We start from the raw sequence: 19,666 nt of genomic DNA on the forward strand, positions 1-19,666 counted from the left end.
AACCTCAGCAAGGTGCCAATGACCAAGCTCTCCCTTTCTCCTGGTCACTCCCATAAAGTGTCCAATAAGCTGGAGAAGTGCAAGACAGTCTCTGAGGGCTTCACCTAAAAAGGGTATTTCTGGAATCAATGTTGCTGAAGTGTTGGTGATGTCTTGTCAGTTCCTCAGAAAGTTCAGAAGGTTCCCTTCATGGCTCCAGCGACAATGAACATGAAATGGCGAATACCCCTTTTAAGTGACACCTGAAATTGAGATTTATACCATGTTTACTCCCCAGTAGTTGGTCACCGTTAGGAGAGGGTGTTAGGAGCAGCACTGGCCACCAAAATGCCATACAATCTCTTTAAAGAGCGTCAGCGGGTGTCTTAAATGGTAACCAGCCCCTTAACAAGCTGCTGTTCCTGGCGCAAACATCAACTCCTTCACCAAGATAAAAGCAAAATACTGTGGATGAACAAAAACAGAAAATGCTGGGAAAACTCAGCAGGTCTAACAGCATCTGTGGAGAGAAAGACAGGGTTAACGTTTTGAGTCCATATGACTTCTTCAGAGCTAAAGAGAAGTAAAAATGTGATGAAATTTATACTGTTTAAGGGGGGATGTGGAGCAGGTGAAGCTGGATAGAAGGTCAGTGATAGGTGGAGGCAAAGGAGAGAACAACAGGGATGTCATGAACAAAAGGACAAGGGGGTGTTAATGGTAGTGGTAAGGGCTAAAGGAGGTGCTGATAGTGGCATTAAGCTCAGAAAGCAGAATTGATAATAGCAGGACAAGGGTAAGCACTCTGGAAAGAACAACATGATGGCCCTTGTGGGCGTGGGCGTGGGGTGGGGAGAGGGGATGGAGGTGGGAAAAAAGATTGAAAATAGGATAAAAGGTGGGGATAAAACAATAAAAATAAAAAATAAAAATGAATAATGAAAAAAGGGGATAAAAAAGGGGTGGGGATAGAGGGAAGAGTGAAGCAACTGAAAGGAGTTTTTGGGCCCTTGGATGGTGAGGAGGGGGTAAAGGGGCAGGTGTTGCACCTTCTGCGGTTGCATGGGAAGGTGCCCTGGGAGGGGGATGAGGTCTTGGGAGTGGTGGAGGAGTGGACCAGGTGCCCCGGAGGGAACGGTCCCTACGGAATGCCAACAGGGTGGGGTGAAGGGTAGATGTGCTTTGTGGTGGCATTATGCTGGAGTTGGCGGAAATGGCGGAGGATGATCCTTTGAATGTGGAGGCTGGTGGGGTGAAAAGTGAGGACAAGGGGGACCCTATCATGGTTCGGGGCGGGGGGGTGGGGGGCGGAGAGACCTCAGTTCAGGAATAAGGGAGGCATGTCAGAAGCGCCATTTTGGAAAGTGGCAGCATTGGAACAGATGCGACAGAGGTTGTAGAGCTCTGAAGAAGAGTCATATGGACTCAAAACGTTAACTCTGCCTTTCTCTCCACAGATGCTGCTGAGTTTTTCCAGCATTTTCTGTTTTTGTTTCAGATTTCCAGCATCCGCAGTATTTTGCTTTCATCGTTTTGAACATCGCAGCCAGACCTTCAAATATATCAGTGATGACTCAGCGGGCAGCACTCTCTCCCTGAGTCAGAAGGTTAGGGATTTGAGCTCAACCCAACAGGGGCTTGAGCCCATAATCCAGTCTGACACTCCCAGTGCAGTGCTAAGGGAGTGCTACACGGTCTGAGGTACCACCTTTTGGATGAGATGTTAAACTGAGACATTATCTGAACTCTCATTGAGATGTTAAAGATCCCACGGCACTATTTTGAAGACAAGCAGGGGAATTGGCAGGTCTGCCTGGTGTCTTGGGCCAACCAAGCAGTGCTATATATAAAAAAAATTCTGGTCCTTGTCACCGTTGCTATTTGTGGGAGTTTACTGTGAGCACATTGGCTGCTGTGTTTCCTGCATTACAACAGTGATTCCACATGAAAAAGCACTTCATGGTTGTAAAGTGGGTTGGGAGGTTCTAAAGTTGTGATAGGCATTATAAAAAAACTTGTTTCAGATTGTAGTTAACACGATAAATGTGAATATAGATAGAGTTGAGTTTCTAAAATGCCTTTAATAACCCTAGAATGTCCCACAGTACTTTACTGCCAATTAAGTACTTTGGAAGTGTGGTCACTGTTGTGACACAGGAAATACGCAGCCATTTTGCACACAGCAAGCTCTCACAAGCAGCAATGTGGTAAATGTTAAGATACTTGTTTTAATAATGTTGCTTGAGGAAGATCAGATGCTAAGGAAGAGCCCATGTAATTTGTAATTCACCGTGTAAAATAAGTTGGTTCTTTGGTGTTGACCCTTGTTCTGCTATTAACACATTCTGCTTTCTTACCTTTGCCACTATTAGCACCTTCTTTAGTCTATAACACTGCCATTAACACTCTCTTTGTCTTGTGCCCATGACATCTTTGTCAATCTCTTCTGAGCTCCCACCTATCCCTGACCCTTTTTGCTCCACCCCCTCTTAAACAGCATAAAACCCATGCTGCATTGTTCAATTGAAGCTCAACGCAAACTGGAGGGACAGCACCTCATCTTCCGATTAGGCACTTTACAGCCTTCCGGACTTAGCATTGAGTTCAACAACTTCAGACCATGAACTCTCTCCTCTATCTTCACCCCTTTTTAAATTTATTTATTTTTAAAAATTTATTTTTATTTTTATTCATTGTTTTATCCCCTTTTTGATCCCTTTTTCTACCCCTTGTCCCCAACCACTGCCCCCCACCCCATCCCCAAAGGGCCATCAGTTACTTGTTCCATGTGTTTCCTTCACAGAGTCTGACCCTTGTTCCACTCTTCACACATTCTGCTTTCTTACCTTTATGCCACTATCAGCACCTTCTTTAGCCTTTAACACTACCGGTAACATTCCCGTTGTCTTGTGCCCGTGACATCTTTGTCCATCTATCCTGAGCCCCCACCCATCGCTGACCTTCCACCCAGCTTCACCTGCTCCACTCCCCCCCCGGCCCTTAAACAGTATAAAATCCATCACATTTCTGCTTCTCTTCAGCTCTGAAGAAGACTCATCCGGACTCGAAACGTTTCTCTCTCCACAAATGCTGCCAGACCTGCTGAGCTTTTCCAGCGTTTTCTATATTGATTTTGCATTTCCAGCACCCGCGGTGGTTTGCTTTTGTGTGATTGGTTCTTTTCACGTTTTGTATTTCAAGGAAAGGGACGGACTTCAGTTCCATTACTGGGCGCTGTTTGATGGCCACGCGGGGACAGATGCAGCTGTCATGGCGGCCAAGCTCCTTCACCTTCACATCTGCGAGCAGCTGCGAGGCATTATCGACGTCCTGCGCGATGGTGATGTCCCGCCTCCCATCTGCCTCACCAGCAACGACGGGGCGGCAAGGGGCAACGGCGCAAGGAGCCCCCCACATCAGGGGGACTGGGAACCCCCCACAGATAGTGAGTCACGATTCCTGCTGGAGAAGGAAATCTCACACGAGTATCTCGTTATCGGTGCAATAGAGAATGCCTTTCGACAGATGGTGAGCTTTGCTACAGGACCTTGCTCCCTCTTTGACCAATACTGGGGACTGGGGCTCTGCTTTTTTTTTTTGTCACCTCCTCTCGCTCACTGGCCCTCACTGTGGCTCAGTGGGTAGCACTGTGGCCATTGAGTCAAGAGGGTTGTGGGGTCAAGTCCCGCTGCAAGAGACTTGGGTGTAAAAATCTAGGCTGTCACTAGACAGCACCGAGGGCAGCCTGCACTGTCGGAGGTGCCATCTTTCAGATAAGTCATTACTGAGGCCCTGTTGGCCCCCTCGTGCGGACGTCTCTGCTTTTGATTGTCAGCTGGTCAGGCGGCGTCTGCAGAGAGGGGAAAACCGAGTTAACCTCTCAGGCCTGTGACTTGGGTGGCACTTGAACCCACAACCCTTCTGACTCAGTTTCAAGACTCACAGCTAAAACGCAAATAGGATTTGACTGTGAACTAGTTTCTCTGATCAACCTCGTGGGAATGTTTGTGTGCGAGGGGTTTTAGTTTGTCTCCGTAAATCTCCTTAATACAGACCTTGTCCACTTCACCTGACTCATTCAGAGAACAGTGTCTGATTATTTTTTTTTCCCTTTATTTTCTGGAGATGGTTTATGGACTGGTCTCCCTGATAACATCAGCATCATGTGTGTTCTGCCTGAAGGCAGGTCCTCGGCTCATTTGCTGCTGCTGATGACCCTGAGCCATTTTCTCCTCAGGTTGTGGGATCTTGCTGTGTGCAGATAGGCCGCCACGTTTCCTACATTGCAACAGCGACCACAAGAATTCTTCATTGGTTGTAACGCGCTTTGGAACAGCCTGAGGTTGTGAAAGGCATGATTCAAAATATGATGCATTTTTGCTTTTACATTACTGTACTCAATCTCCATGAAGCAATGGGAATTGATGTGATACTGTGTAATCCCTGTTATGTGTGGTACTGAGAAAGGGGCCAACACTTCCAGAAGAAGCCATGTTGGGGTGGGGGTGGGTGGGGGGGGAGGTGGGTGTGGGGGGTTGGGGGTGGGGAGGTGATGGATTAGTTCTGAGGGTCTCTGTTCACAGGTTTGTGTGCGTGACCTGATGAATGGATTTTTTTGCAGGATCAGCAGATTGAAAGAGAGCAGAGCTCACGAGGAATGCTGGGTGGCTGCTGTGCTCTGGCAGTTGTGTACTTCCTGGGAAAAATCTACGTCGCAAATGCAGGTGACAGCAGGTATGAAACCCAACCCCCTATTGCAGATGAGATGGCGGGTTCATGCCTTGTGGTCAGTTGGGGTGGACAGAGAGGGGTGATTGTAGAACCTGAGCTACCTGCCACTTCTGCCTTGCTTAGGTCCGTGGTAGCATGATTGGATAGCACTGTCTGAGAGTTAGAACGTTGTGGGTTCAAGTCCCGTTCCAGAGACTTGAACACAAAATCCAGACTGACATACCCAGTGCAGTACTGAGGGAGTGCTGCATTGTCCGACGCGCACCCTTCAGAAGAGGCATTAAACCGAGACCCTGTCTGCTCTCTCGGGTGGTTATAAAGGATCTCATGGTGCTTTTCGAAGAAGAGTAGGGGAGTTATACCCACTATCCTGGTAATATTTATCTCTCCATCAACATCAATAAAATCAGATTATCTGGTTGTTATTACATCGCTGTTTGTGGGATCTTGCTGAAGACAAATTGGCTGCTACATTTCCTACAATACCAGAGTGATGACACATTGGCTGTAAGCTGCTTTGGACATCCTCAATTCATGAAAGGTGCTATATAAATTAATTCTTAACTAGAATTTTGAATTTCTCGGGTGTTGTGACTGTTTATCTCATAGAAACACAAAAAATAGGAGCAGGAGTAGGCCATTCGGCCCTTCGAGCCTGCTCCGCCATTCAATATGATCATGGCTGATCCTCTATCTCAACGTCATACTCTCGCTCTCTCCCCATACCCCTTGATGTCTTTAGAGTCTAGAAATCTATCTATTTCCTTCTTAAATATACTCAGTGACTTGGCCTGCACAGCCCTCTGTTGGTAGAGAATTCCACAGGTTCACCACCCTCTGAGTGAAGAAGTTTCTCCTCATCTCAGTCCTAAATGGTCTACCCCATATCCTGAGACTGTGACCCCTGGTTCTTGATCTCCCCCCACCACCCAGCCAGAGGAGCTATCATCCCTGGATCCAGTCTGTCCATCCCTGTCAGAATTTTATATGTTTAAATGAGATCCCCTCCAGTGAATACAGGCCTAATCTGCCCAACCTCTCCTCATACGACAATCCTGCCATCCCAGGAATCAGTCTGGTGAACAAAAGTCAGCCATATTGCTGTGGATCTGGTGTCACATGTAGGCCAGACTGGCAGATTTCCTTTTCTAAATGAAGCAGATAGGTTTTTACAACCATCAATGACAGTTGCCATGGTCAGCATTACTGAGACGAGCTTTATATTCCAGCTTTAATTAGTTAAATTTAAATCCCACCAGCAGCGTGGGATTTGAACACATGTCCCCAGAGCATTAGCCTGGGCCTCTGGATTGCTAGTGCAATGATATTACCACTACGCTGTCATCTCCCCACCTACGTTCTGTGGGATCTGACTGTGCTAACTAATGGTTGCTGTATTTGCCTGCATGAGAAATAAGTGCAACCTTTGTGCAATCCTATGCATTCAAAGGATTTGCCAGTGAGTTTAAAATGTATGTCACTGTGAAAAATCTGCCAATTACTGGTGAAATTGCTGAATATTTTGGTGGCCGGAGTGAAATACTTAAGTTACAACCATGGACGGTCAGTTAAAGACTCTCTGCTCCATCCAGCCTGTCCTCCACAATTGTGATGTGTTGTGTGCCACAATATATCCACTCACCCCACCCCCCCGCCCCCAAAAACATCCCACATGGGAATCATGTGGTCTGGGAGAGACAAAAAGTACCAGATAAAAATCCCATGTTAACTTCGTGGATGAAAATAATCTGGGAAATTCCTTTCTGATTCCCCCGCCACCCCACAATTGATCAAAACTAGTCCAGTAGATCCCTCGGGCCTGATAGTTCCTGCTCTTCTGCAAGCTGATGCCTGGCTCAGAGGGAGATGCCAATCCGGCTCTCGGTCGAAGGAACTCGGGTCCGTTGGTGTCCACCGCGCGGCAGCGCCTGTTCAAGAGGTTCGGGATTCCCTGGGGAAAAGAGCAACTTTCTGATGGTCTAACCTGAGCCTTACACATCTTTAAAATTTGTTACGTTATTCGTTGCTTTCCTTTTTAATTTCAGGGCCATTTTAATCCGTAACGGGGAAACTATCCCCCTGTCCAATGAGTTCACTCCTGAATCGGAGCGGCAGAGACTGCAGTATTTAGTAAGGAAATATTTCCTGCCCTTCCAATTTCGCCTTCTGTATAGAACTGCGTTTTCATAAGCTTCCGTTTTATTTTTGATGGATACGTTATGGGGACACAGGAGGATCTAACCATCCCTTTGATCAATCTCTCCCTCTCACACTTTTCCCTGCCCCCCTCCCCCCTCCCACCTCGGTTGCTGATGAATGACCAGGATTTCCTACTCCTGGATCAGCAGTTCCAGCCGCGATGGGCAAGAGTGAGGGCGGGATCCCGGAAGTGGAAGCCGTGATGCCTTGCCGAGTCGAGTAGCGTTCCGGAACGTTGGCCGTGTGTCAGCTGGGGCTCGGTGTGTAGCTCCGTCTCGCCACTGAGGCGGAAGGTTGTGGGTTCAGGTTCCACTCCAGAGACTTGAGCACAGGAGTGAAGGCTGGCGCAGCAGTGCCGGTACTGAGGGAGTGCTGCCCTGTCAGAGGGGATCCCTCACTAGTTTGAAAACAAAATGCCCCAGCCAGTATTTTGAGGGAGAACAGGGGAAGCTATTCCCGTTAGCCTGGCCAGTATTTGTTCCCCAGCCAACGTCACAGAAAGCAGATCTGCCTGGTCATCATCACATTGCTGTTTTGCGGGAGCTTGCTGTGCACAAATTGGTTGCTGCACTTCCTACATTACAACAGTCATTATACTTCAAAAATACTTCATTGACATAAAGTGCTTTGGGAGATCCTGAGGTCATGAAAGGCGCTTTGTAAATGCATGTTTTTCATTCAATTTGGAGAGAGAACTGGTTAGTCATCAGGAGTTATTCCCTACCCCCAAAGACCAGTTTATAGCACACTCAAAGCAGTCAACCCAATTCACTGCAGCCTAGGAATTGCCCTCAGTACCTACATTCTGTCTATCTGTCCAGCTGTCTCGGTCCTGTGGCTGTAGACTGTGTGAGAGCCACAGGTTTGGAAATCTGTGCGCGTGTGTTTTTCTTTCATCAAATCCCCTTTATCTATCACCCACAGTGCTCGCTGATCTACTTTGGTCCCCTTCTAATACCACCTCCATTTAAAAATTCTCACCCTTGTTCTCAAATCCCCCTGTGGCCCCGTCCCTCCCTGTTCTCAAACCTCCTATAACCCTCCGAGATTTTTGCGCTTTTCCAATTCTGGTCTCTTGAGCCTGACTGATTTTTAATCACTCCACCATTGACAAACATGCCTAAGTTCTGGAATTCTCTCCCTAAACATCTCTGTCTCTCCACTTCTCTCTCCTCCTTTAAGGCACTCCTTAAAACCCACCTCTTTGACCGAGCATTGGGACACATGCCCTAATATGACCTTATGTGGCTCGGTGTCAAATTTTGTTTGATAATTGTTCCTGTGTAGCGCATTGGGATGCTTTTGTACGTTGAGGGCACTATTTAAATGCATGTTGTTATTGTTTAGGGATATTTACAGCCGCATCTCCTTGGAAACGAGTTCACACATTTGGAATTTCCCAGGAGAATCCAGCATCGGGAAATTGGACGTAAAATGTTGTTTCGGGATTACAGCATGACCGGCTGGTGAGAGGCCACATTACCATCATCGACCAGTAATTGGGGGCGGGGAAGGGTTGGTGGGTTGTGGGGTTGGGGGGTGGGGGGAGGGAAAGGGGGATGATCGTGAGTTGGGACAAGCACAAGTGTTGTTCTTGGCAAGTGTCTTTGTGCGTGTTTGTGGGGAGGGGTGGATGGGGTGGCAGGAAGGCCTCAGAGGGTGGGATGGGAGTTGAAAAATCTGCAGGAAAGTTTTGGGGTGAGGGTTAGGTTAAGCAGGGTCCCTACTACAGTGCATCTCACTGAATATGCTCAAACCTCGAGTCTTGGTGGAAACTCGAGCGCAAGGTCCTGATGGAGAGACGGACAAAAGGGGAGGTGTGAAGAGCGAGGCTGGGGAGGAACAGCTTTGGGCAACGAACGGGAGGTGAGTCTTCATAGATTCACACCTTGTCCTTCAGTAACAAATTCAGGGAGATGATGAGGCTTGAGAAAGGATTAAGTGCCAATAAGGTCTGTCCCTTGTTCTATTTTACTCAAGGTGACCTGATGTTGAAGATAATAGCAGCGAGGAAGTTACACAAAACCTTTTAAAAAAAATACATTGGTTAGACCCAATTCTGGGCTTCATACTTTAGGAAGGATGTCAAGGCCTTGGAGAGTGTGCAGAGGAGATTTACCAGAATGGGACCAGGGATGAGAATGCGGAGTGACTGGAGAAGCTGGGACAGCAGGAAAAGATAATAAGAGATTTAATAGATTTGTTCAAAATCATGAGAGGTTTGACAGAGTAAATAAGAAACTGTTTCCACTGGCTGTAGGGTCAGTAACCAAAAGACACCTTCAAGATAATTGGCAAAAGAACCAGGGGCAAGATGAGGAAACGTTTTTTTTTTACACAGTGAGATGTTATGTTCTGGAATGTGCTGCCTGAAAGGGCGGTGGAAGTACATTCAATAATAACTTTCCAAAGGGAACTGGATAGATACTTGAAAAGAAAAAAACACTGCAGGGCTGTGGGGGGAGAACAAGGTGGGGTTGGCAATGGGTGGATGGGCTGGGGAATGGGACTAATTGATAGCTCTTTCATAGAGCTAGCACAAGCATGATGGGCCAAGTAGTGTTTGTTCTGTGCTTTCAGATTCTGAGAGTCTTCCAACCTTGCAAAAATTCAGACACTCGTCTACAGCAGCAACTCTAATTTTATCCTTTAGCACATTACCGTCTAACGCAGATGAATCTTTCCTAATTTAATCACATGTTTATTACAACCTCCCTCCCTCCTTCTTCCTAAAGGGCCTACAAGACTATAGAGGAGGATGATCTGAAGTTCCCGTTGGTGTATGGTGAAGGTAAAAAGGTAAAGGATTTAACAGAAACCAGTTGGCGAACAGTATAAATCACACAAGTCCTGGAGAGACCCGCTCCGCATGTGTTTGGCCCAGGCCTATGTATGAAAGAAACAACAAACTTGCCTTTATATAGTGCCTTTCACATCCTCGGAACACCACAAAGGCATTTCACAGCCAATGACGTATTGGTTTTCTCGCATAACAGCGAGAACACAATCTCTCTGCTGTAGGTGTATAAACTAAACGGTACAATGTTAAAGAGGTGCAGGAATAGAAAGTCTCGGGTTTGTGTACACAAATCTTTGAAGGTGCAGTACAAGTTAAGAAAGCTGTTAAAGCGTGTTCACAGGGCTGTGAGGGAAGAGCAGGGGGAATAGGACTAATTCGACAGTTTTTACGGAGAACCAGCATAGGCATAATGGGCTGAATGGCCCCTTCTGTGCTGTAACATTCTATAAAATTACCAGACAATCTCTTTGTTGGGATTGAGGGATAAATCTTGGTCAGGATACTGATCTTTAAGTAGCAATTCATTGCATCTGCTGTGAAATGGCAGATCCAGCCTCGGTTTAATGTCTCATCCAATTAATATAGTTAACCTGATGGCTGGAACATCTTATTTGACGTTTGTGGATTGATTATCAGTAATGTAGGCAACTATGATTAACTTCAGGAAAACGCATTCACAAGGTCTGAGCACCGTTGCTTAACATCTCTCTTCCCAGGTTTCCAAACTGTTAATATCTTGGTTTGTTCACTCCGCTTTAAAACATTAACCACGTGACTGACTTTTTGAGCTCTTGAGTGTGTAACCGCAATTCACAGCGATGGAATGGAGAAAGCAACATTTTGGTTACATACAAGGATTCTCCAAGATGTGACGTGGGCATGCTCCTGTTGCTAATTGTTTGCAGACTCAAGAGGCTAGACATGTGGTTTATGTCACCACGTGGTTTAGATCTACAAAGTGGAGAAGCTCAGTTGTTCATTTCAGAGGACCCTGTTTCCTTATTAAGAGTCCATAGGAAAACCTAATCATAGAACCAGGCCATTCAGCCCATTGTGCTTATGCTGGCTCTTTGAAAGAGCTATCCAATTAGTCTCATTCCGCCTGTTGTTTTTTTTTCCTTTTCAAGTATTTATCTAATTCGCTTTTGAAAGTTATTTTGGAACCTGCTTCCACCGCCTGTTAATTCCAGATATAAGAATTTTCCGCATTAAAAAATGTTTCTCCTCCTCCCCTCTCTCAGGTTCTTTTGTCAATTATTTTAAATCTGTGTTCTCTGGAAAATGTCAGAAATAGGAGCTGGAGTAGACCATTCGGCCCATCGAAACTGCTCTGCATTCAATATGATCATGGCTAATCTTGGGTTTCAACCCCACTTTCCCACCTGCTCCCCATTTCCCTTGATTCCCTGAGAAACCAAAAATCTGTCTACCCCAATATTAACTGTATTCAATGACGGAGCATCCACAACCCTCTGGGGTAGAGAATTCCAGAGATTCACAACCCTTTGAGTGAAGAAATTTCTCCTCAGCTCAGTCCTAAGTGATCAGCCCCTTATCCTGAAACTGGGCTTCCTTGTTCTAGATTCCCCAGTCAGGGGAAACAATCTGTGTCTACTCTGTCAAGCCTCTTCAGAATCTTTTATGATTCAATAAGATCACCTTTCATTCTTCTAAACTCCCGACAGTATAAGCCCAAATTACTCATTGCCTCATCATAGGACAGCCCTCTCACCCCAGGGACCAATCTAGTGAACCTTCACTGTACCGCCTCCAATGCAATTGAATCCTTCCTTAAACATGGAGAGAAAATTGCACACAGTATTCCAGATGTGGTCTCACCAAAACCCTATACAATTGTAGCAAGATTTGCTTATTCTTGTACTCCAACCCTCTTGTAAATAAAGGCCAATGTCCAATTTGCATGTACCTGCATGCTAACTTTCTGCGTTCCTTGTACAAGTGCACCAAAGTCTCTCTGAACATCAACATTTACAAAAAAAATTGCTGCTTATTCTTATGACCAAAGTGAATAACCCCACACGTTCCCACATTGTACTCCATCTGCCGCCATCTTACCCACTCACTTAACCTGCCTATATCTCTTTGCAGCCTCTTTGTGTCCTCCCCACAGCTTTCATTCCCATCTAACTTTGTATCATCAGCAAACTTAGATACATTACTCTCTATCTCTTTGTCTAAGTCACTAATATAGATTGTAAATAGCTGAAGCCTCAGCACTCACCCTTGCCGCACTCCCTTAGTCAAATCCAGCCAACTTGAAAGTGACTCATTTATTTGCCTCTTGCCTGTTAACCAATGCCTCTGGCCTGTCTTTTTATAATGCTATGTAGCCTGGAATATTTATTTCCCAAACTTGTAACCGTGTAAACCTTGTAAAGGCTGATTTGATGGAAACCAATTATCTTTATTTGTGCCACTGGTTCATCTATTTTATTGTGGGTAGTCTGCGCACTCCAGTAAAGAGCCTTTAATTTTATATTCTTTTCACTACTATTCCCTGCATGGGCCTGACTTGCTGATGCACTATTACCATTAAACTCTCTGTTCCTTCCTTGCCTTCTCCTGTCTTGTTTTTGCCCACATCACGACGCTGTTCTTGACTTTTCTCTTTGGATTTATGATTTTCCATTCACCCATCCCCATGCCCCAGTTAGTTCTGCAATTCTCCAGGACACTGTTCCCAGCCCTGTGTAAGTGGAGACCATCCCAAAGGAATAGTTTCCTCTTTCCTGAGTACTGGTACCACTGCCCCATGAACTGAAGCCCCTTCTTTCTTCATGGTCTTTCTTCCTGACCCTCCTGCTAGGGGAAATAGTTTCTCACTGTCTAATCAAAACTGCTCATAAATCTGCAACAAAAACAAAAATTGCTGGAAAAACTCAGCAGGTCTGACAGCATCTGTGGAGAGGAAGACAGAGAGTTAACGTTTCGAGTCCGTATGACTCTTCATCAGAACGAAAGAGACCTGCTGAGTTTTTCCAGCAATTTTTGTTTTTGTTTCAGATTTCCAGCATCTGCGGTATTTTGCTTTTGTCATAAATCTGCACACCTCTATTAAATCTTCCCCTTGACCTTCTCTGCTCTAAGGAGAACAATCCCAGTCTCTCCAGTCTCTGCACATAACTGGCCCCTCAATCCTGGTATCATTCGAGTAGCCAATTTGTTTAATCTGCGCACCCAGTGATCAATGTTCGGTGGCAGGAGTACTGACTGGTAAAAATGTGTTGTTTTTTGTTTTGATGGGTGTGTTTTCCGACCCTTGCTTGTTTTTTTTGTTGATTGTTTATGATTGTACCTGTAAATATGCCTGATCCAATAGTTTAGCCTGTGCACTACCAATTGAAATTGAAGTATGTGAGACTAACACTTGACTAATGCCTGTGAAGCCCACCAATAAAATTAAGCCGTTGTGTTTTATATTGAACAGAAATACCTAACAACTGCGAGCTGCAGCTGGTCAAATTCTGTTTTGGTTTAATTAAGCTATCTTTTCTGTTTGGTAAATTAGGATGAAATTCCGATGGGCATTGTTAAGGACAAAAGAAAGAGCCCGGATTGTACAAAGCCTTGCTCTCTTTTCTTGAAAAATAACACAATGACCTCGGCAAATTTTGTTTAAGATTTCCCCTTTTTGGAAGTGAGGGAGGATGTGATGAGCACCCCTGGGGATCTGCAAGTTGGGCAGTTTGCCAGGACCAGGGGCTTCATTGTTGAACCTGGGAATGCTATCTAGTAGGCAGCAGACGAGGTTTCAGTTTATTATGAGACCCAGTTTATGCAAAACTACTGTCTGGCCAAAAGTGTTGGGGAACATCGCAAAAGGTAACACTTCCTCTACATAAGTCAAAGAACAAGCAACATATTTAGCACAGCCTCTTGGGGTTTACGCTGGTAAATGTGAATTAATGAGGCATTGACTTATTGACATTGTCCCCCCCCAGGCTCGTGTCATGGCAACCATTGGGGTTACTCGAGGGCTGGGAGATCACAACCTGAAAGTGCACTGTTCCAATATCCATATCAAACCTTTCCTGTCTTGCGTACCAGAGGTGAGAGCCAGCGACGGTACTTATCAAAAATGCCAACCTTTTCTGGAGGAAGGAGTTAGTCGCTTCAGGGTTATCCAGTAGATGCAGAGAGACTTTGAGACGACTGAGGGTTTTTTGTTTCTCGTCCAACATTAGGCTGAAGAGGGTGTAGAATAAACACTGAGCAACGGGTTGATCATGGCGTGAGTTCCATTAGCTTCGCTGATCAGAATTTTATAGAGTCTTCTGGCTCAGTTATTTAAGGGGAGGCGGTGGCATAGTCGTATTGTCACTGGACTGGTATTTTAGAGACCCAGGGACTCTGGGGACCCGGGTTTGAATCCCACCACGGCAGATGGTGAAATTTGAATTCAATAAAAATCTAGAATTGAAAGTCTGATGATGGCTGTGAAACCATTGCCGTAAAAAACCATCTGGTTCACTAATGCCCTTTAGGGAAGGAAATCTGTTGGCCTACATGTGACCCCAGACCCACAGCAATGGTTCTTAAAATGCTCTCTGAACAAGGGTAATTAGGGATGGGCAATAAATGCCCACATCCCATGAACGAATTAAAAAAAAATCTAAACTAGCATTTTTGTTTCAACAAACAAAAGATTGTTCTGTGGGCCAAAAGTAGAGCCCCCCTCTCCACAATGCACCACCAATCCCAACCCCAATCTACCCCTTTCCCGATGTATGCATTACTATTTCATTCTGTATCCCTGAGAGTCACTCCACCTCACTCAGGCTGTGTTCAATCATGGAACAGAGCAAATCCCCCTATCCTACTGCACGCCATCGGGGCTCAGTGCTATGGTGGAAGAGCCAGCACAGCTCTTATAGAACTGTTCCCTGTCTGTGACTTATATAAATTCAGCAAGACCCTTCTGTTATAGCCTACCTGTATTATATACAGGGAGAGCATGGATTAGGCACAGAGTCAAACTAGAAGTCATAAATAATAGTTAGTCATTAATAAATCCAATAAAGAATTCTTCATCTAGAGAAAGTTGGATAAACACATGAGAGATAAAGGCTGTTTTGATGAGATGAAGTAGAGAGTATATGTGTAGAGTGTAAACCCTAGCAGAGATCTGTTGGGCCGAATGGCCTGTTTTTTTTTTGCGCTGTCAGTACTATGTAACTGATGTCACTCGGGCGTTAGTTTAATAAAAGCAAACCTCAGTTGTTCCCTTGACAGGTGAAAGTGTATGATGTTACAAAGCATGAACATGGAGTGAATGATGTGATAGTGCTGGGGACAGACGGACTGTGGGATGTAGTCTCGGACCGAGAGGTAGCAGACACGGTCATCTCCGTCCTCTCCGACTGCGAGCCTGACGATCCGAACAGGTTAGTGGAGTTGATCTCTCTGACAGACTGAAACACGGAAATCCAGGGGCACATGGAAATAGAAAGGAAGTTGTGCAAAAGGTTTCAACAAACTTGCATTCATATAGCGCCTTTCACAACCTCAGGACGTCCCAAAGCGCTTCCTGGTCAGAGGTTTTTGAACAGCATTCACTATCTTAGGAAACGCAGGAGTCAATTTAAGTACAGCAAGATCCCAGAAGTTGCAATGGCCAGATTACCTTAGTAATGCTGCTTTGGTGATGTTGGTTGGGTGATAAATGTTAATGCCGGGTCACCAAGGAAACCTCCCCATTCTGTTTCTAGTCGGGTCATAGGATCGTTTACACGCACCTGAAGAGACAGACAGGGCGTCGCTTTAATGTCTCATCCAAAGGAAGGCATCATTGCCGATGTCCTCACTGACAATTTTCTAATAGTAGATTTGGTTTTCATTAATGAAAATTACTAGGATGGTCTGGCCATTGTGTCATTGCAGCTTGTGGGATCTTGCTGTGCTTAAATTGACTGCTGCGTTTCCTAAGACAGTGACTGCTGTTCAAAATCTTAATTGACTAGGAAGCACTTTGGGATGTCCTGAGGTTGTGAAAGGCGCTATATAAATGCAAGTTTGTTGAAACCTTTTGCACAACTTCCTTTTTATTTCCATGTGCCCCCCTGGATTTCGGTGTTTCAGCCTGTCCACTGCCCTACATCATCTAACCGGCAGAAATATTCTGCTTCACCTTGCGTTCTTACATCAGAGTTCAGCTGCTTAAGGTTTTGTTTTAACTGTGCACCCATTTAGGAGCATAGCAACGGGAGGAGGCCATTCAGCCCCTCAAGCCTGTTCCTTCATTCGTTTAGATCGTGGTTGATCCCATTTACTCACCTTTTCTCTGTAACCCTAAACACCTTTGCCTAACAGATAGGGTTCATACTTTGGCATCTTCCCGGCATCAGAGAGCAGTGCCTGGCAAATGCTCACATAAAGCGTGAGGCTCCTTGCAACCCATTAGAATTACAGGCTGCCACAGCTTCATACTGCACAGGAGGAAGCCATTTGGCTCACCACACCTGTGGCAACTCTCTTTCAAAGAGCTGTCCGATTAATTGCAATCACCGCCTTACCTTTCCCCACACCACCCCCCGTGCCAATTTTACCATTGAGGTATTTATTCAACTCCCTTTTAGAAGTTAATATTGAATCTACTTCCACAACACCTCCCTCCAGGCAGCACATCCCAGATCAGAACAACCTGCTCATTTCTTATTCTATCCCCCCCACCCCACCACCGGTTCTTTTGCCAATCATCTCCAATCCGTCTCTTCCTGTTTCTGAGCCTCCTGCCAATGGAAACAGCTTCTCCTTATTTACCCTATCAAAACTCTTCGATCTCAATCACCTCTGCCAGCTCTCCCTGTAACCTTCTCTATCCTGAGGACAACAGTCCCAGCTTCTCTCGTCTCTCTCCACAACTGGAAGCCCCCACCCCTGGCACCATCCCAGTCTTCAGTGTCCCGCCGATTGAAGCCGCCTCTCTTCACCTGAGCAATGTAACAATTCCGCTGGGAGGAAAGAAGACCTGCATTTATGTAGTGCCTTTCAGAGCCTCGGGATGCTCCGGAGCGATTTACAGCCAATGAAGCACAGTCACTTAGTGTAGAAATTGAACTGCTGCGGGCAGTGCTCGAATCAAATAGCTTAGACGCTTTCAAAAGCAAGCTGGGTGAGCGCGAGAGAGAAAAGGGAAGGAAAAGATATTCTGAAAGCCTGAGATGAGGTCAATGCAACGGGAGGAAACTTGTGCTGGTGCTTACGCCCCTCGCACACTAGATGGGCTGAATGGCCTGTTCCTTTACTGTACGTTTTATATAGTTGTGTGCCATTCTCTCCGCAGGTTCACACTGGCTGCTCAGGACCTGGTGGTGAGATCCCGCGGAACCTTGAGGGAACACGGGTGGTGGATGTCCGAGGACAGGCTGGGCTCGGGCGATGACATCTCTGTCTTTGTTATCCCTCTGTATGGTCATACGTGAGCTGCTGCTGGACTGTCTGGAACTCTGTAAAGGCTGACAATGGAGCTGTCTGCTTCTAAACACCCACCCAATCCCTGTGGCGGATTCTATGTTTCTTTGCTCCTTCTTAATAAGCTTCCCCTATCCTCTCAAAATATAAACCTCCCCAGCAGGGGCATTGACCGAATCAGAAGAACCTGCATTTATATAGCACCTTTCACAACTTCGGGATGGGATGTTTCAAAGCTAATGTTTACAGCCAAGGAAGTGCATTTGAAATGTAGTCGTTGCTGTGATGTAGGAAAGATGGCAGCCACTTTGTGCACAGCAAGCTCCCACAAACGGCAATGCTATAAATAACCTGATATATTGTTTTTTTTTAGTGATGTTGGTTGAGGGTTGAATTTTAGTCCCGGTTCTTCAAAAATAGCGTTATGGGAGACGTCCACCTGATGGGGCAGACAAGGGTCTCAGTTTAACACTTCATCCAAAAGGCAGCACCTATAACATTGCAGCACTCCCTCAGTACTGCACTGGGAGTGTTAGTTTTAATTTTGTGCTCAAGTCTCTGGAGTGGGTCTCGAACTGTCAGTGAGTGTGCTACCCACTAAACCACAGCTGGCATAATTGAGGGTACTTGTGCCTGTAGGTCCTGCAGAGGAATACTGTTTGTAGGAGGTTTTGCACCCAATAGCCAAAATCATATCCAGGCAAGGCCCCTGATCCGGGTACAATGCCTACTTGGATGATCATCCTGTCCCCGAGTGAGAGCTGAGATTTCGAACTGACCTCCTGTACCAACCTTTTTATTTTTAACCTCTGGTTTCCAGCCTTTGAGAGAGAGATGTTTATGAAATAAAAAAATAAGATGTTCTATAAACTTGAAATAAAAACAGAAAATGTTGGAGACAGACAGCAGACCCAGTTGGTGTTGCTGACCCTCCAGAATTGCCCTGGAGCAAGCCAGTATTAAGGATTAAGCTCTTGGGGCAGGTCTGTAAACATAACCCTGGGAGAAAAATCATAGCGGGCAATAAAATTTTCTATTTCTTTCAACACTTTAATAAGCTATCAAAATATGGAATGGAGGGAAAAGGCTGTGAAAAGACAGGGTAGTTGGAGACAGCAGATATGGGATATACCCCCCAGGGAGACCTCAACCAGAAATAAAAAGTCCAGAATGGCTCTTCTTGGGAACTGTAGCTCTGTTTCTCTCTCTCTGCAAGTGCTGCCAGACCTGCTGAGCGTTTCCAGCACCTTCCTGTTCTGATTTTCAGCTTCTGAAGCATTTTGCTTTTATACCTTGAACTAGAACTAGGAACCCTATGGTCCCCATTTTTGTTTTTAAACCGTTGACCACTTTAATGCTTACACCTCACAAGCTAACTATCGGTGAAGTTAATTCTAGTACATTTAACCAGTTGAACCCTCTGCCTTAGGGCAGCATCTAACTGTTAAATAATTGTTCGAGTGTCTTCACCCCACCTCAAGTTCCAATGCTGTTCATTCCTTGTGTGTGAAAGTGTAAATCCTTGATTAGTACTGGGAACGAACAACTTTCTGGATGAAACCACTTTGTACGCTGGCCTCATGCATTACTAACATTTGTCCTTATATGAGAAATAATGAACCTTTAGAAGATCTTGGCAGACTGAAGTAGGTCGGGCGTCAGTTGTGTGGAACCCTGTACACCATCCAAGGGAACGAAAGTCCCCTCTATGTATTTTTGGATCTCTTTCCAGTGCTAAATTTGTTATTTTGGTTCATGACGTTAGTTTTCCATCTGTGAGGAGAAGCTGTTGCAGATGAACAATTGTGAATAATATCTATAATCATATAGTTATGAATAAGAATAAAGAGCCACAACCTGTTCTACTGCCTCTTTAAGTTACTATGCGACGGAGTTGGTAGATATCAGACTGGACACTAAAGGCGTCGAGGGGTATGGGGAGAAGGCGGGGGTACGGGGTTGAGATAGAGGATCAGCCATGATCATATTGAATGGCGGAGCAGGCTCGAAGGGCCGAATGACCTACTCCTGCTCCTCGTTTCTATGTTTCTATGAGCTCTGGAGGTGCAAGGTTCTCTCAGTGCCTAGATAACAGCAAAATACTGCGGATGCTGGAAATCTGAAACAAAAGCAGAAAATGCTGGAAAAGCTCAGCAGGTCTGACAGTGTCTGTGGAGAGAGAAACAGAGTTAACATTTCGAGTCTGTACGTATGGACTTGAAATGTTAACTCTATTTCTCTCTCCACAGATGCTGCCAGACCTGCTGAGTTTTTCCAGAATTTTTGCTTTTCTCTGCCTACATCTGCTGTGTGGTGTTAGGTCAAAGCACCAGGTCAAAGCCATTCACCCCCTCAAGCCTATCCCTGTTAAAGACAACACCAGATTCTCCAATCTATCTACATAACTGAAGTCTCTCATCCCTGGAACCATTCTTGTGAATCTTTTCTGCACCTTCTCAAAAGTCTTATGCAATACTCCAGTTGAGGCCCAATCAGTATTTCATAAAGGTTCATCATAACCTACTT

At 45.5% G+C, this 19,666-nt stretch overlaps 1 protein-coding gene across 1 annotated transcript in view; it reads left to right on the forward strand.

Annotated features, from left to right (window-relative positions):
- Positions 1-18,996, forward strand: part of LOC144683438 (protein phosphatase 1H-like) — a 38,398-nt gene extending 19,402 nt beyond the window's left edge. Inside the window, exons 3-10 of the mRNA XM_078546450.1 lie at positions 3,181-3,507; positions 4,601-4,713; positions 6,756-6,840; positions 8,257-8,375; positions 9,645-9,708; positions 13,672-13,779; positions 14,963-15,114; positions 17,013-18,996. Of these exons, the coding sequence (XP_078402576.1) occupies positions 3,181-3,507; positions 4,601-4,713; positions 6,756-6,840; positions 8,257-8,375; positions 9,645-9,708; positions 13,672-13,779; positions 14,963-15,114; positions 17,013-17,151 (1,107 nt within the window). The 3' untranslated portion in view covers positions 17,152-18,996. The remainder of the gene's footprint in view (positions 1-3,180; positions 3,508-4,600; positions 4,714-6,755; positions 6,841-8,256; positions 8,376-9,644; positions 9,709-13,671; positions 13,780-14,962; positions 15,115-17,012) is intronic.
- Positions 18,997-19,666: the final 670 nt, after the last annotated feature.

This window comes from Cetorhinus maximus, chromosome 8 (assembly GCF_964194155.1).
Source record: "Cetorhinus maximus chromosome 8, sCetMax3.hap1.1, whole genome shotgun sequence".
In the NCBI taxonomy this organism is placed as follows: domain Eukaryota; kingdom Metazoa; phylum Chordata; class Chondrichthyes; order Lamniformes; family Cetorhinidae; genus Cetorhinus; species Cetorhinus maximus.